General features: G+C 36.9%; 1 protein-coding gene across 1 annotated transcript in view; it reads right to left on the bottom strand.

The window, feature by feature from the left end:
* The window catches only part of LOC126899655 (irregular chiasm C-roughest protein), a 58,658-nt gene extending 43,992 nt beyond the window's left edge, over nucleotides 1-14,666 (bottom strand). Inside the window, exons 1-3 of the mRNA XM_050674714.1 lie at nucleotides 14,253-14,666; nucleotides 5,838-6,125; nucleotides 693-925 (exon numbers count right to left, since the gene is read on the bottom strand). Coding sequence (XP_050530671.1) covers nucleotides 693-925; nucleotides 5,838-6,111 — 507 coding nt within the window. The 5' untranslated portion in view covers nucleotides 6,112-6,125; nucleotides 14,253-14,666. The remainder of the gene's footprint in view (nucleotides 1-692; nucleotides 926-5,837; nucleotides 6,126-14,252) is intronic.
* Between the last annotated feature and the right edge of the window lie 3,418 nt (nucleotides 14,667-18,084).

Raw genomic sequence — 18,084 nt, forward strand, 5'->3', positions numbered from 1 at the left:
CGGGGCATTCGAATTGTTAATAAGCATAACATTCAAGGGATTAACTAAAACACGATTTAGACCCGTAGAAAACGTAGACAACTTTATTTTGGTTTTCAATTATATATTTTTAATAGTTTTTACACGTAAACTGACACTATGTTCGGGTAATGCATTGACAGATCCTCTAATTAAAAAACCATGTTTTCGTTATCACACTACTGTGTACTACGACCGGCACTAATTTAATAACAAGAACAGATTTAGCTACGAACGTCATTGTATCCTATTGCGGTGGATCCATCTCATTAAATGTGTTCACTTAATTTGAAAATTAAACTATACACGAGACGCAGGTATAATGCGCTCTCGCAGTAAGTAATAATGACATCCGACGTCGAAAACATTTTATTATTTTACATATTATATTTTTTACCCGAATCTTTAACGACTTTATTATTCGGTTTCACGCGTAACCCACGAGTCAAAGCAGCAGACACATACATCGTATAAATATAACTCGAATAAAGAAAACACATGGGGCACGCCACAACGCGACCTACTCAACAATAAATCGTCCAAATGCTAATATCTGTAGTGTAACTTAATGCAGACGTCAAGACAATTATTACCGAATAGGCGTGTTGTGTAAATAACAATCAAGCGCCCATTTTTTACGCTCCGTAGTTACGAAAAAAAGTTCAACGACTTACCTCTGCTGGGGGTTTGCCACCATCGGACACGCATTCCAGATCTATCGGTTTGCCTTCCGTGAGGATGAGGAAGTCGCCCTGAAGGATTCGTGGCCGATCTGGCGGAACCAGCACAGTAATCGTGGCTTTCTTGGACCTGATGGCAGGTTCATCGTGTTTGCCTACGCCGACCTGACACTGGTACACACCGTCATCGTCCAACGTCACCGGGTTCATCTCTAAATTGTATTCACCTGTGTACACACAAATAAATTACTCGATTGCGCTATAAATAAAAAAACATAGTTGAATGACTGACAAGGGCAGTGCAGCTCGGGCGAATTGAAAATTCATTGAAATAATCGTAGCCGAGGCGAGAAATCTAGGACCCAAAGAATTAGTGTTGTCCAATTATTTTTTTTTTTTTTTTTTACGAAAAAGCAACGCAGTTTCATTAAAAAACGCGCAATAGTCCAGCATATCATTAAGTATGTATATGTTATATGTACTCCGGGTCGTCCCGAATTATTAGCATTAAAAGATAACTCTGATGAATAAAATCTTCGTCCAGAAGATAATTAGGATGATTAAGATGACACTGCGGTCAGCAGACACGGTTGTCGACGGCTGATGAACAAAATTTAAGGCTACTCTTAAGAATACACGCCATTGGAAAGATTTGTTGTGCGTACAGTCCGTAAGTGTATTATGTAGATTGTTAATTAGTGCGTTTTCATGGAGTACACTGCGGCTGTGGCGTCGGTGACCGGAAAAATCGAACCGGTTAGTGATGCCGAAGGTGGGTGATTGTAGTAGTAGTGGCCGCGGTAGCCGGTCGACTAGTGGCCGGAGGGGAGCCTCGGTGGTTAGCTAACAGAACACCTGCCACGCGCTTCTTCGGTGTCGTCCGCCTGGGTACGGGGTAGAATGGTCGGGCAGAGAACGAGATCTATGACGAGGGAAGACACAACAAACTGGATTTATTACCGTCGTGTAATAATAATAATAATAACGATGACGGGTTGGCTGCAAGGAGTACCGTAAACGAGTTTACGAGAGGATTTTTTTTCACTTATTATTCAACTGTAGAAATTAGAGCGCGATGCTGTTCCAGGAGCGCAGCAATAAATATCATAATTGATCTTTGGAATTTCTACACGAGCGATCATCACTAAGCCCGTACTGCATTTAGTCAAAGCAGTTTAGTGTACACGTTATGGTGAAGAAACGAGGGAAACCCCACCCACCACATCAAAGAGTTGGCTGCGTAAATAATTTACACGAAGAAATCTGGTGGCGATGTATTAAAAAGTACTGAAAAGTAAATAACACACGCGAAATGGACTAATGTGTAAACGTTGTCGATTGTTCGCAAAAACAATTTTATTACTTTGTATACTTTCAGTGTTTGCGCGTAAATATTTAAGGGTTTGTTATGTACATAGATTTATTTTGAGTTGTGATTTGTTTGAAAAGATAATCCACGAGCCACAGGGTCCGACAAACAAACAACTAGTGGTGTTTCGTGAAATTGCAAATTAGCTATTGGTACGACCCGTGTGTGAAACCGAAACTGAAAACTTTCAAAAGCAAAAAGAGGTTCAGTTGTTGAATACCCAACAGTGTAAACGAGATAAAATAAACCTCTGGTTCGTGGAATATCTCCACAGCTCGAAAATTAAGAAAAACTTAGTTGAGTTGATGTTCTTTAGACAATATTTATTTGATCAAATTTAATAACCAAAATATTATAGTGTCATCCATATTTATTGATGTACACTAATGATACAACTTATCTCGGTTTTAAACTTTTTAACCAAACTCCGACTAATTAGTCTCACTATACATTAAAATATAGCGCAGGTTTTTATTTGTCTGATCCGTATCAATTTTTTTATTACTATATTCTTGTTTAATCCCGTTAAACGCGAATAAATTACAACATTACATTCTTTGAACATAAATAACTACCATCACACGCAATGACCACTTCCCCGGACGTCCTGGGAAACACCAAACATTGCAAATTTACGAGCTGTGGCTCGTCATAATTAAACGAAGATTTCGGTAGCTATTATGATGTATTGCGGAGTTGGGCGCATTAAGAAATTAAAATAAAAATCCCTAAAGAGTTGTTATGAAATATTCTACAGCTGAATGTTCAATAAAAGAAGGTTTGATTGTGTCTTTTTTTTTTTTTAGTTCTTTTTAGTTGAAAAATTAAAAATCGTTACATGCAAACAGGTCGATACCCTGACGGTATAAAACAGATTAACGACAGCGGCAAGCATTTCGATTTTTTTTTTTCTTCAAACTTATTCAATACAGTTAATTAAATAACTCAATTGAGATCTGTTAAGAAGAGATTGGATTGCAGTTTTATTGATTTGTACAATCTTGTCGCGCGAATAATAAATATACACGAGTACGTTTACTTGTTGACTAATTAAGATATACATAACAAGAAACGGAATCCCTTTGAGATAATAAGCGACTTTTATAAACGCCTTTACTTGACGAGTTAACATGTTAATGAACTAACACAACCCCTCGTTATTTCTACATAATAATAATATGCATACTGATAGATTATACACAAAATTATACCGAACCCGACGAATCAAAGCGTCCAATAAACGGGCACGTTAGTTTTATCGTAGTCAGAGCAATGGAACGTTATAAAAATTTGAAGTCAGTGCAGCAAAGAAATTAACGAGTTTATAGATAACCGAGTCATCAAGAACGAGTTCAAAATATTATATTTCACCTAAACACTCGAATGGGTTTGAGAAATTCAATTTTGAAGCCAAGTGTGATTATTAATTCGGATAAAATAACAAGTGCGGTTATTCGGATAATCAGAGAAGGTCCAATAAAACGTTTTTTTCTTTTAATATTTATAAAAACTAGTATAGTTATATTCAACGCACAAAGACTGGTGCACCAACAACACGGCAAACGTTTACGTGGAATACAAACTGGATGTACTACACACTAACACAGCAAAACCAGATTGACTCGTTGGAATATTGTTATTGGTGTTTATGTGTATGCATACAGACCGGGTAAGTATTAAACCCCTGAAAGACTCGAGTGAAGACGTCAGACAAACGCACTTGAGACGTTTAAAATGAAATAAAAAATCAATTGGTTCTGTGATCAAAAGACGACCACCACTACGACCGGAATCCTTACACTGTAACACACCAACAATGTGTACGAATACAAACCGTAATTATCATTATCATCAACGATAATAAAAAATTATTCACGGTTATATAGCCGTTCAAATTCTATACATGTCCCATGTATGATTATTATTAACATTAAAAATTATATATATATATATATATATATATATATATATAGATATATATTAGTAGCATAACAACTGCAGCCACCCCGGTGCGTTATTTATTTATCACAATAATTTTCCCATGCTTTGAGATGAATACCCGTGTCCAGTATGAGTCGACTGCGACAAACGTACACGGATCTACTTACACGCAATGCCGTCATATTGTGCACAGATTGGATATTTTTATTTTACGGTACAACAACACTCCACTGACGATGTAATGTCGTGCATTCAATAAGTCACGGAGGAAGTGAAAAACCTCGTGAAAACTCTGATTTATGAAACTATACGATGCAATTAGCTTGACAGCAACTTCTGATGCAAATACAACACACCGACGATTGTTTGCTAAACACGGACGTGTGAAAAACGAATACACACTTAATTTAATATTCAAATGTACGCGGTTTTAACTTTAAACAATAAACCAATATAACAGTACCCGTACGAGAAAAGTTCCGAGTTTTTAGTTGCTTGCGCGGGAGGCGTGTTCGAATACAAATGTTTGCCATCTACTCTCAGTCACTCAAAAAGTCGATAAAAACAATAAGCCAATTCATAATTACCAATTACCACTACACTGTTTTTACCCGGCAAAATAAACGAACGAGTGCAGTGTACCTCGCGAGCAAATCCTTAGAAGAGACAAAGTTCAGTGCAGCTGTCATAGCAGCAGTTCCCAAGTTCCGGGACGACTGCGGGGCAATAACAATAAAACTCATCATTATTATACAAGTCATAATAATACATAACTCGCCGTTATGTCAGTCGACAAGCGTATACTGGATGAAGTAATGCGACAGCTTCTAGGAAAACTCATAATAATAATAATAATACCGTTATTTATTATAAAGTAGCGCGAGTAGCGAAATTTTCTTAATGTCGTTGCATAATATTCGATGTCCTGCCGCGGAAAAAGCGATACTTTCCTCCCCTCCCCCCTAATAAATGTCCCCGGAAAATGTTTGATTTATAACGCGGTCTATGAATGCCAATCGAACGGTTTCGGATCGTCGTGGGCTTTTTTGAGGTCAGCCACAGGCGATGGGTACGATTCACCCGCGGCGTTAAGGGTCTGTTTTTGTGAAAACTACCTTATATAAATATATAAAATGTACATAATGAATATACTAGAACAAACACAGTAGCATATATACATGTGCGCACCGGAGGAAACGTACATAATATTATGTATATTAAACGTTAGCAGCACATATATAGATTGACTGCGAGCATATAAATCTACAATTCAGATTTGATTATACGCAGCAAGAACGCTCGGGCCGTCTGAAAATAAACAAGTAAACGAGGTTCGTTTTTATTAGGATCTCGAGGATTATTAAGACCTTATCTGTTCGATATGCGAATAGCCCAGAGGAGTTCCTATATACTCAACGTTTTCAATGTACAAGAGTAATAGTTTTGTTTGCTTAAACATTAACCTCGTTAAAACTATGTGTTGTAAAAAAATTTCAAGGCAATTGCTTTAAATCTTGTAAATACTAAAATATTCGTAGTTCGTCAACGAATGAAAGTAGCTAAGATTAAGATACGAGATGGTTAATGGAAAAAGTATCCTCTCGACTTTAACGACCACATAATTGAACGGCAATCCAATTTTTTTTTGTAAATTTATGGCCAATATAACTATAGTAAAGTGTTTTTTTTTTCTATTAGCAAACGGATTTCAGTCACCTATTCAAACCACGATCGTAGAAGAAACTACAAGAACCATCTTAACTGCGATTAAAATATCAGCACTTGTAAATGAGTATAAATATATTTGGTTACTGACGAAGAAAGCTTACCTCGTTCGTCGGTACCCGTCATAGAGTATCTCGGGTAACCGTGGTATGACAATTTGCGGTTGGTACCCAAGGCAAAGTCGTCCTTGGTCCATTGGAGTTGTCCAGCGAGATTGTTGACCCTACACGGTAGCGTGATGGCTCCGTTAACAGCAACACTTCGGTCGTCCGGTTCGGTGGCAAACGACTGCTCCGGCCATGGGTCGTCAGATGAAACGCCTCTGATAAAAGCGGTTATTGTTATTATTAATATTAATGTTATCTTTAATCGTTTCATCGTCGCTCGATCATCTGTAACAAAATGTGACAAAATCATTAGTGGCGACCAAACACAATAATACACGCGATGACTATAATGAAGCTCCGCACACGCCAGATAAGTATCGCGCGTTTCTGACCAATTGGAATCCGCTTTACATTTAAAAACCTCCAATGACGCCCTAAAGACGACAAAAGCATCTACCGTTTCGTTTTTCGTTTAACGCGACGGTCATCGCAATAGTAAATTGTCACCAACTCGAAAAGTGTTGAAAGAAGCCCAACCCGTGGGCTTTTTCTCATTATCGATACATATTAAAATAAATTCGGTGAAGTGAACGACTAGATCTTAAACATACTGTCATAACTGGAGTAATGATGACTATTATTATTATTATAACAAGGTGTAGGTGAACAGTTGACGATCGGACACATCAACGGATTTACCAGGTCGCGGTCGACACTTCAACACCCGTTTACTCCGATTGTTGTAAGGTTTCTACTTTTCGTTTGCGGTCGAAAAACAAATTATCCTATATGCGGTTTAACACGGCGATTGTGGTGTAAAACAAACGAATTTTCAAAAGGGTAGACCTGTATTAAATGTAATGCATGCGTGCTTGAGTACGAGTGTGTACACACATGTGTGGTTATTTCATGACCAGAGTAAATCAATTTTCATTGGGACGTATGGATGCGAACTAAACCAGCCGCCCTTAACATATAATTTTCGGTGTATAATTTTCGAATTTCCAATACCGATAACGATCCAGTTCCACACACGCCAATAGTATACAAAAACATTTTTTAGTCGCGATAACGACAGAGGCCATGCTGCTAGTGTAACGCCGACTCGCTAGAGGACTTGAAACGCCTCTAGAACACGCCAAACAGTTCATCACTTGTACGTTCCATATCGTGTATCCTAACAGCCTATAAATCACAACAAACATACAATAAGTGCCAATCGAAAACATCTCGGAGTGCGACTTGACGATAAACAGACGCTGGTCGTTGGTGATGAGTATAATACACTTGACAAGCTTTGGAGTTTTACAATATGATTATTTATTACTGTTGGGATTTTTCTTGCGCTAACAACATCGTCCTCTAGTACAACGCTTTCGGATCACTGCTAATGTTAATTAAAATTAGCATTAATTTACCCGTTTCGTTTAGAGACGCCAACGAAAAATATTAAAAAGAAAACATAAGACGAATACAAACATTATATTATAAGAGTATTTTGCATAAAAGACTACTAGACAGAGTGGCCGTAAAAGATAATTGAACGAATTATATCCAAGAAGAATACGATAAAAATTTATAAATATATAAAACTATAAAACGAGGTTATTCTGTTTAAAAAGCACGGAACGAGTGAAAAAAAAGTTAAAGGCGAAAAAATACTATTTTCCTCTGATGTTTGTGTTAAAGGAATTAACCTCTATAAGCGAAACGTGATACCATTACTATGGTATATGAGAAGTAGTTACTTCAAATATTATTTTGACCGAAACGACTTCGTTAAAGTAACGGACTCTACGGAATAATTTCTTTATTTTTATGTCTGTTCAAATCATTATTGTTATTTACATTGAAGACGTCTTTTATTTTTTTAACCCCGTCAAACTCGTTTCATATCTATTGGAAGACGACACACAATAATCGTATAAAGTACCTTAATTTCGATGTCGCGAGATCAAATAAAAGGTTTTAACTGAACGCTAAACTTTATTCGACTAAATAAAACAACGTGCGCATAATTTTATAATTTACTTCTGCAGTTTTTCCATCGACACGGCCGCCGCACAAGAAAACATATGTGCTGATTCCCTAAAATTCCAATTCAAAACGACCCGCCGAGAATGATATAATGCCCTCACGATTGCAAATACCACACACAACGATCGACTGTCTAAATCAATTAATTTTTATCATTAATATTTAATGGAACGCGTATAGAACAGTGGACACAAATGACTAGCGCGATACGCATCTAGAAGGTATTGTGGATGCGTTCGTTGAAGAAAGAAATGTGAAAATAAAAAATACAGAACCGCAACTAGATCATCAGCGTTAATACAGCATAAAATTAATATATGCGCCGAATCAAACGAAAAAATAAAAGAATACATCAAAAGTAGTAGTAACGATAAAGTAGAACGTAGCGAAGGGCATATCGTATCGCGTTCCGAAACCAACGAATTCTTATTTCTTTTTCTTCGCACCACTACTGACACTAATACGTTATAAAGTTTCCAAATTGGCTTATCCGCAAATATACACACAACAACCGGCACGGCTTATGTAACGAAACGACGGACCCATACGGCGGCGGTCCACGTACACAATATTGTAAACTTTTAGACACTATTAAGTGATATTGTATTGAAACCGCGATACTTGACAATTGAATTTTACACTTGTTTAGAGATCGACATTAAAAAAATATACTTTTACACGTCGCTTGTTGAAGTACGAACATTTGGATTCGAGTGCATTAGAACAATTTGAAACGTATCGGCGGCGTCATTTATTTTCACATTAAAAAAACACTTTTGACAAATGTAACAAAACGTAATATTTTCACTGATTCCAACGCATAAATCGACGGGTGATTGACTTCCGTTGACAAAACACACTTATCTTTTATTCAATTGAACGCGCACAGCGCCTTGTACAATCGATAGTGAAAAGAAACAAAGGTTAATGATTATTTTTATAATTTTTACTGTTACTTGGCCATTGATGTTAGCCGCAATTCATTACGTTGCCATTGCACGGGTCAAAGGTGCCAGAAAATTAAATACTATTTTGCAGCCTACTTATTTTGTTATTTCACAATTTTTATGGAAAATAAAAACTAAATTAATAATTATATTTAAAGGCGTCGATTCTTTTAAAAACTCGAGTATTTATTTTAAATTAATGTCGACAATGAAATAACTCGTAAACAGACTGCTAGTTTTATTTATACTCCTTTGGCCGCCGGGTGCATTATTAATATATATATACATTTTTAAGAAAATTAGATTTTTTATAGCGCTGAAGAAAAACAAGCAAAAATTAACCAACTCGGGGTAACTTGGAGGGGGTGAAATCATTTCGCAGAACCACCACAATGGCAACGGTCGAACCACCACTTGGAGACCCAAAAACCGACGAAACTATTGCGCACATCTTCGGGCCGAGCAAAAGATTCGTATGTACAGCGACAGGTGCGTCCGGAACAGCTTTGTATCAATTACCGACGCTAACGATCCGTTAACATACCTATTTCGTTACCGACTCTTATCTGCACCGACTGTATAGTGCCCATAATAAACACGTTTTTTTATTTAATGTTAGCAGAGCACGAAGCTGAACCGTCTCCCGCGACGACGACGACGGTTTACGGGCATCCCTAATTTCCAGTCCAGCGCAGACATGAACTACTACCACCACGCGACCGACCTTCAAAATAATCCTTTTTCCCCATTAAGCTTACTGATAATTACCGTTGGGCGGCGGCCACCTTAGGATTACTATGGAAAACGAAATAACAATAGTAATTATGTGCCCGGTCCGTTACACGAGTTTGCTTTTCAGTCATAACAATTTCGAAGGAAACTAATAAAATAATTTCCAAAGAAACAATTGCACTGGCCCGAATTTTTAACTACGCTAAGAATCCGACACGTTTACGATTATTAAAATGGATATTAAAATGAGATAGCCCTCATTTTAATTCAAACGAACGTGTGATTTTATGATTTAAATATGCGATTTCCTTTTTTGACACCGTACGAATTTCAACTCGCAAAGTATACGTTTTTCAAGACATTATCTCTACACGGCAAATCAACATGTTTTACATGAAAAATACTGTTTAGCGTCCGTCAAAGTTCTAAGCGCACAGAGACTCAAAGAAAACTCGTTGAAATTAATGGTTGTTTCGCACAGACCACCCAGTAAAATGGTAAAAAACGCGAATTTCCAGAAAAAAAAGAGAATAGCTACTTGATCGTATAATTACACACGCGAACACTGGTCGTATGTAATGACTTATGTAAGTACCGTGTTACTAAGTAATAGCTGTTAATGCCATGCACTACGATGTGCTGGAGGAGAACAAATCTATAAACACTGGTCTGGATGTGACGAGGGGATCAGTAGTAGTTACCCCACTTCAGCTTTCAGGTACCTACTGCGTGTAATAATTAGTGTTCATTGTACTTTTGAACGTCAAAAAGCGGTGCCCGAGGGTACCCCGACGAGCTCGTTGGGACGACCGAATTAAAACGTACCGTTTAAGCCCGTGGTATACGACCGTGGGTCCAGCAGTAAATTACAGGCTTACACACACTGGACTGGCGGGTTCTTAGTTTGCCCGTGAATTCCAGAAGGACGAAATAAAGCCGAAAAAGTAAAAAAAAAAAACAACTCTAACAACAATCGTGATCCGTATCGAATGACTACTAACGCACTTAATCACTTACACACCGGCCGTTGTCGCGCCGATTCCGAGGTAGGCGCGTATAACCCTCTGATATATTGCGATGGTATTTATTTGAATAAACGCATCGGGCGCGTAATGAGTTTAAGTTTCGATGAGTATAATTTCTCATGCTCTGCACATCGAATTAACTCCAGAACTTTACAGGTGCGTCCGCCGCAACTGCCATAAATCCTATGGCCGGCGCGCACAACACACACACACGCGACCATCGGACGCGTAGGAGCAGCCGTCGACGGTTCAACAAAAAGTAATTTTCCCATCCCTGTGAAACGACCGAGTTGCTTGCAACGTTTGATCTCCCGGAATGGGTTACACCGACAAAACACCGTGTAAAAGCATTTCGAACTGATTGGATCGACCGACAGAACGACCGTCGGAAAAGTACGCGATGTCGAACGCTTGTGGGAAATACGTGCGTGTCTAATTCCGACTCTGTTCCTCTTCGACTTTATCCTATTGACGGCCGGTCGGTTGTGCGCCACGGACATTATGTATGCGTTTTCGAAAAAGCAACGCCAATGCTTTAAAAAAATCTCCGGGCAGATTTCTAAACGGAAACGACCGTTATCGCTCGCAGAACACGCCGTTGACAACCAATCCCATCTGCAATTGGAATATTTCTATTGTTGTCATTACCATACACTGTTCCACAGCGAGTAATAACGATTTATTAAGCGGAATAATAATAAACGCCTAGTCCAAACGGAGAATACGAAATTTACTAGCGCGTACGTCTCGTCCTACAATACATAATGTCGTGTGTATTGTGTTTATATAAATACCAACTCGAGTAACAAACATTTGTGTGTTTATCGATATCACACCTTGCCCGAAATGTCGAGAAATTCCTACGCGTCAAAGATCTCGCATTGTCCTCCTCACTATTTATTAGGCTACTTATTTTTAATGTTAATTTCCTATTATTTATTTTTATTATACTCGACATTTCGACGACCCGACATACATAGACAACAAGTGTGTTTTTGTAATTCACCGAGTGACACACACGCAGTTACGAGATGCTAACGAAAATTCATATGTTCTCCTCCAACAGATCGAAGATATTGGCGTCGGTAACGCCGTCTGTCACTTTCGTCTTAATAAAGTCCTATCTGAACTCCAAATATCCGATTACGTCGATGTAAAAAATTAGTGTTCCATTCGAAAACATACCGACGCCAAACAGTATATATTTAAAAAAAAAAACGATTGTCTGGTCATTATAAATGTAAACTTAGTCGTTCTTACCGTGTCAATCAAACGAATATATTTATAGCCAACTTTTGAACGGACCTGAGCATTCTGTATTCGTGTGCAACGACGAGCAAAAGTCTAGCCAAACCAACACCAGAATCGATACTAACATGAAAACTGGTTTTATGGATTACACTTAGGACTTAAAAACGTGTCACCAATAGGCGCCGAAAACGTTGATTTGACGTTACAATGTCTCTTCGGCTTTATTAATGCGCAATTTCAACAAAATTTTCGGACGGGTTTATCGTATCTAGCTTGCCCCGTCTCTAAATTGCTTTTTTATATAATGACTAATGTAGGTTTTTTAAAATTTTAAACGGGATAAGTCCCCAATTCGCGCCTAGTTAATGCCCTAATATAAATTCAACGAGCTTAGTAATGCCTATTGCTATGTGAAGAACACATTGTCTCTAGAGGAGAAACACGACAAAGAACCGAGTACAGCAAACAAATATCTGAAGGGACCCATTAGTAACAAAAGAGTAACGGCTGAATGGACTTAGTGGAGCTAGAAATAGACTTGATTTGATTTAACATCTAAACATTATATTTACCATGCACAAAACATACTCAACAGTAGGGTCAAACTAGCGTATGGAAACAAGTAGCAACTCCAGTAAGTAATAAGTTTTCCCCCGGGGAAACGACATCCGTCTTTAAAGAATTTCACGCTGTTTGCAAAACGTATACAAGTCACGTATGCTTTAAAATTTGTTTACAAATATTTTAGATAATAATTATCATTTGAAAAAAAAAAAACTAATACTGGTAAACTGATTTGGTATTCAACTGTTTTAGGAGTAACGAGTTCGCCGAACTCATTTCGTTTTTTAACGAATTTTCATTAAAGTTCCTTTTTTTGTCTAGATGCTTGGCTTCGATCGCTATTGTCGCGGAATTTCTAGTTATTTTTTTTTTCCTTATTTTTTACACGACTTCAAACGCGTTATACGTATAAGCTTCTATTATACTCAAACGTACAACTTGTTCATCTTTTTTTTTTTGGAGGAAACGGCGAGAAAAGAACCGAAGGGCTTCTTTGAGTAAACATTGACGCAGTTCTTACACGTGCTCGCTGCCATTACAAGACTGACATAATACTTATTTTTTCGATTATCAAACGGGTGACGCAATAATCGACAAAAAGAAATCTGCAAACACACAAGGCGGCAGTATACGCGCTATTGGAGAGCCTTTTAATGCTCTTCTTTCAAAGCCTACACGCGGTTTTCACAGTGCATAAAACAGTTTCCCACACATTCCATTTTCTCGTTAAAAATTGCACGAAAAAATATAAATAAATAAACCTTGTCGTACCGTTAATCCTCACGGGACACGTATCAAAGCGCTTTGTATGTGTTCTTAACGTTTTCTGATAAAAAAAGGCGTCGTCTGCGTTTACCCGGAGTTCAAAGACAATATAAGTCAAACAACAACCGCATGATATCGAACAAAATTATATTAGAATTTATTATCAAGTTACTTATTAAATAAACTCCGATAAAAGCTCAGTAAAAGTTTCTCGACAATTTTTTTTCACTAATACGCACTGATGTTCGATTTAAGTCTTCGCCGTTAAATTCACATTAATACTTTTAGTTTTTGTTGGTTTATGTATATATTTTTTAAACATTTATTTTTTGCTACACCGTGTTACGTTCCTTTTTTTCTTTGTGATTACTTTTTCTTCTGTTTTTTAATTACAAGTGTGGTGACCGAAGGATTTGCGTTTCAATGCGATAAGAAAGCAAAAGAAAAAAGGGGTTATCCTTTGAGAGAAATTAAAGATAAAAAAATAACTGACAAACAATAGAATTACACAGAGTTATTTTCTTAGCATCTCCTCTAAATATGTCCCCTGCTAAACAAACGCGAATTCAGTTCAATCCGAACACTATTAAAAATTACAAACTTTCAAGTCGATGTTTAAGAATTCAGTTGGGTTTATTACGATTATTGTAACAAACATAAATAAGAATTTAAATATATATACACTATCTGAATTATGCAATAGAGTCAACAAATTATTAAATTAATATTTCTTCGCGGACCAGTACAATACGGTTAGATTTCCACTGCAAACAAACTGATTAAAAAGCAAAAGTTACTTTATAAACTTTTAATTACTTTATTAAAGACGTTCAATACGCAAACGAAACCATCGGTTTCCACAATTTCTATGCGATCACGCTTAAACGTTTCCACGAGAGATAATAGACCTGAAACTTATGGACAGAGGAGTGCAAACATTGTCATTGCAGTGGATATCACCGACCGTATTGTGGATGTTTTTCGCGCGAATAATATATTAAAATAATAATATCGCCATTGCGATGCAGTTAATGCGGAGACAACACTCCAGAGAATATTGTCGTCGACGACATCATAACACAGTCACTTACCCGTTGTTTGTTGACGGCAATCCTTTGAATTCCATATGTGTACAACAACCCTCCGAGAACAAAATAAACACTTGTAATGACCTACAGAACGCGTGCGGCTAAAGTAAATAATAATCTAATTAATCCGGTCGGTCGACATCCGTACCGGTGAAAAATTACTCGACGCACAATACCCGACCGCCGCACTATGTTTTTTAATTGATAATTTTTTTACGACAATTACACGATCGAGCACAACACGCGACCAACGACACACTGGCTGAGCAACGTATGGCCGCACGCCGACAACGGAGCAAAGGGACTGCATTCCAGAAGCCGGAGAAACCACGAGATACTACACACTCGAGGCGGCGACGGCGTTCTTAGTTGCCGGTGCTCCCGATAGGGCGGGCTGACACACGCCGGACGACCGACGGTACTGGTTTGGTATTTATTATTGTTATTATTATTATTATTATTTTATTCTTTGAGTAAACTAGTCGGAGGAGCCACGGTCAGATTCGTATAAAAAACACACACACACACACACGCGTTTATGCGCAGATCAAATATAATTTGCACCTGTTCGGACTCGTTATAATGCGGTGTCTGCTCTGCGTTACGATAATAAAACGTACAATTATGTAGTGCGTAGGAAGCTCACGCAACGACTTTTAGGTATTATACACAATGAACGATTTAAACACATAAATATGGAACGACAAGACGAGTCGAAAAGGAAAAAAAATTGTCTGGACACAAAAGTAAACACGACCATTGGTTTGCCAATATTTTTCTTATAATAGACTTACGGAATCGTGTACATATATTATCTTTATTGCGTAATTAAAGTCACTGTAGTAATTTCGAAAATAGTTAATCAACAAATTAACTCGGTCTCACGGCACTTAGCGTACGCTCAATTTCTTAATCCCGAGCCGCGTCATCCCTAAACATTACGGACACAATTACGTGATTCATTGGACACTTGAGCTTTGACGATAACAAAATCCAACAACGGTCATTGTGTCGTCGCAATGAAAATCTAAATAAAAAATGACATGGTGACATGCGATGTGTTGCCACGCCGTTGTGATTTCAATAGTGATACTGAACACATCTGACAAACGATCATCGATAAGTGTACACTCAAAATCACGGGGAAATATTCAAACGCGGTGTGTACATTTTAAATAATAAGAGGTTTTTTTTTTCGTTTTTCGAATAAAAATCGATTTAACGATATTTTTTAAACTATCCGCGTGTAGCGCAATCACTTAGATTTACATCACTGGCAAACGCGTTACAAACTAACTATATAAATAATTATTAACTATCACCAGATCGTATAAAAATTATGAAATATTCGTACAACAAACGTGGTTTGTTCACGAGTTCCGAACTGTGTGCTCGCCAATGGTCATGACGTTTCTGGCGAGTCTATTGCAGTACTTATAACGTCTAAGCCGCGTAAACAATTATTGAGCCTTAATTACAATTGCTATTAAATGTTTACCGATAAACGATTAGCAACTAATTGTGTTGCTGTACACAATGATCTCGTTTTCACGTCATAGACATTATTAAGTTAATGCCGTACGCGCACCCGTTTTAACAGGCCATTCGCTGTATTTACATTTCCTATGGAGTACATAAATTTTATTTTCACACAATAATATGTTTTTATAGATATCGACAAAAGTCGGTTTCTATCGTTATTCTATTCCAATATTATATCCACCGAATGAATGCTATTGAACTATTGTGGATAGCATAAAACTATAGCTCGTGTTTTCGATTGTATTTGGCAATTAAGCAGTTGAACTATCGATTAAAGAACATCTTATGCGTTATTTTCAGTAGCGGTGTGTGAGTAAAATTCACGAGGAGACTTAACATTTGTGATACAATTGATTACTTAAACTCAAGAGGATAATAAGGGTCGAATTCCTTCCCCACCACGAAAATAATTATGTGTTGTACATAAAATGTGGAAGTGATAAACACAATTTCCTCATGTATAATCTCTGTTCGTGTGGAAAATTTCCATCGTTATATTTTACATTCAGAAACGCATTTAGAGAAGACATAGGGGCGTATTCCCCTCCGTTGGCAATGCTTTGTTAATATACCAATGTGTTTTAATTTTCTTTTTGCTCTTAATCCGAGTAAAAATTTATAAACAATTTTTAATGGTAACTTTTTAGATGAAAATCTTTTCATGTGCGTCTCCTCCACCATTATGAGTTTTCAAATACGCTCTTCTAATGTTAAATGTGAAGTAGGCTTATTGTTTTTTAGTTGACAATGAAAAACAATGAGAATTGCTCACTAGTTATTTTTCCAACGAAAAATGCTTAAACAAAGATTCCATAATTTATAACACACCGCACTGAATTACAAATAAAAATTAAGACCGCCCGGCGCGGAGAGCAATTCCTTCAGCCCAGTAAGAACATCATAACCGCTGCACCTCCTCAGTACCCAATAATTGCCAATTTCATTCGATAGTTTCTTTTAACTATCGAGTATATTCGATAGTGCCCATCAGTAGTTATATCTCTTGGCCGTCCTCGGTCCATAATCGGCATTCGATATCATCATTATACTAAATTTAACTGAAAAAAACCCAAAAATGTCTAATATAACCGATATTTTGTTTATTGTTTACCTTCAATTGTTTGGGTTTATTTTTGTATGCCTTTGCAAAAAACGTCGTGTTTAATAGAATAATAAATACAGTTTATCTTAAAATTCAATAAATAAAAATCATTTAACTAATATTAAGATAAAAAAAAGGATGATATTAAAAAAAAAAACACTTTTTTTCAACAGTTTTCTTGGATAAATACAGATTTTGATCATATCGGACGATTAAAGTTTTTCATCAAGTACCGGACACGAAAATCCGTTTTATATTATTTAAAAAAGACGGGCTCCTATAAATGCATACGTAATATGACGGTGATCGCCTATTTGAAAGTTTAAATAAGATTCACCGTCGTTCATGAATAATATTAAAATATATTAACTTAGCATTTATCTAGATTCCACGAGGCTGTATTAAACTTTTACTGTGAAACGCGTATAAACCATAAGTATCATCTGAGATACGCCGAATACATGTACATAGTTACCTGCCACCAATCTGCAATGCATATTATAATAACGTTATCGTCCTTGCAGTGAGTAAAACCTAGTTTTTTTTTTTTTACATATAAACCCTAACGTAGTATTACCCCTCCCTCTCTCCTTTATGTTATCCAAAATTTTTGTTTTCTTTTTATAACTTTAGCCGGCTTCCGAAAGGAAAACACTTTCCAATAGTTTGTTACCATAAAATTACTCTCTGCTGAGCACTCCATATTGTTTTTCGAGTATCGCATGTACAGCACCACATTAATAAACTAGTACAATACACCGCCCCGACTGCACAAAAATTAATAATAATTACACGTAGGTACAATTAAATGTAAAATCTAACACAGTAATTCTGTTTCATGTCTGTGAAGTATTTTAAAAGCTCGGCGAACGGTTGTGTTTAATTAAGAAGTATTACACAATGAATGTTCTCACAAGGCGACGTTTTTCAAATGTTCATTAAAAGACGATCGGCTAAAAATAATACCCATTAATTTATAATTTTAAGTTTAAAACCTATAAACGGCTTCACAGTCTAGTGGCGAACTCGATTACTTTATTCAAACGGTATAAAGTTACAAGAACTATCAAAATTAAAACGAAATCGTTGTTACACTTTTTACAATCTATTCAGTTTATTTTTTATCACCTAACCGCAGAGTAGCCCCACGAAATGATAAACACGGGTTATTTTATTATTGCTTTTCCACTT

Source organism: Daktulosphaira vitifoliae, unplaced genomic scaffold (assembly GCF_025091365.1).
Source record: "Daktulosphaira vitifoliae isolate Bord-2020 unplaced genomic scaffold, ASM2509136v1 Scaffold_2, whole genome shotgun sequence".
Classification (NCBI taxonomy): Eukaryota; Metazoa; Arthropoda; class Insecta; order Hemiptera; family Phylloxeridae; genus Daktulosphaira; species Daktulosphaira vitifoliae.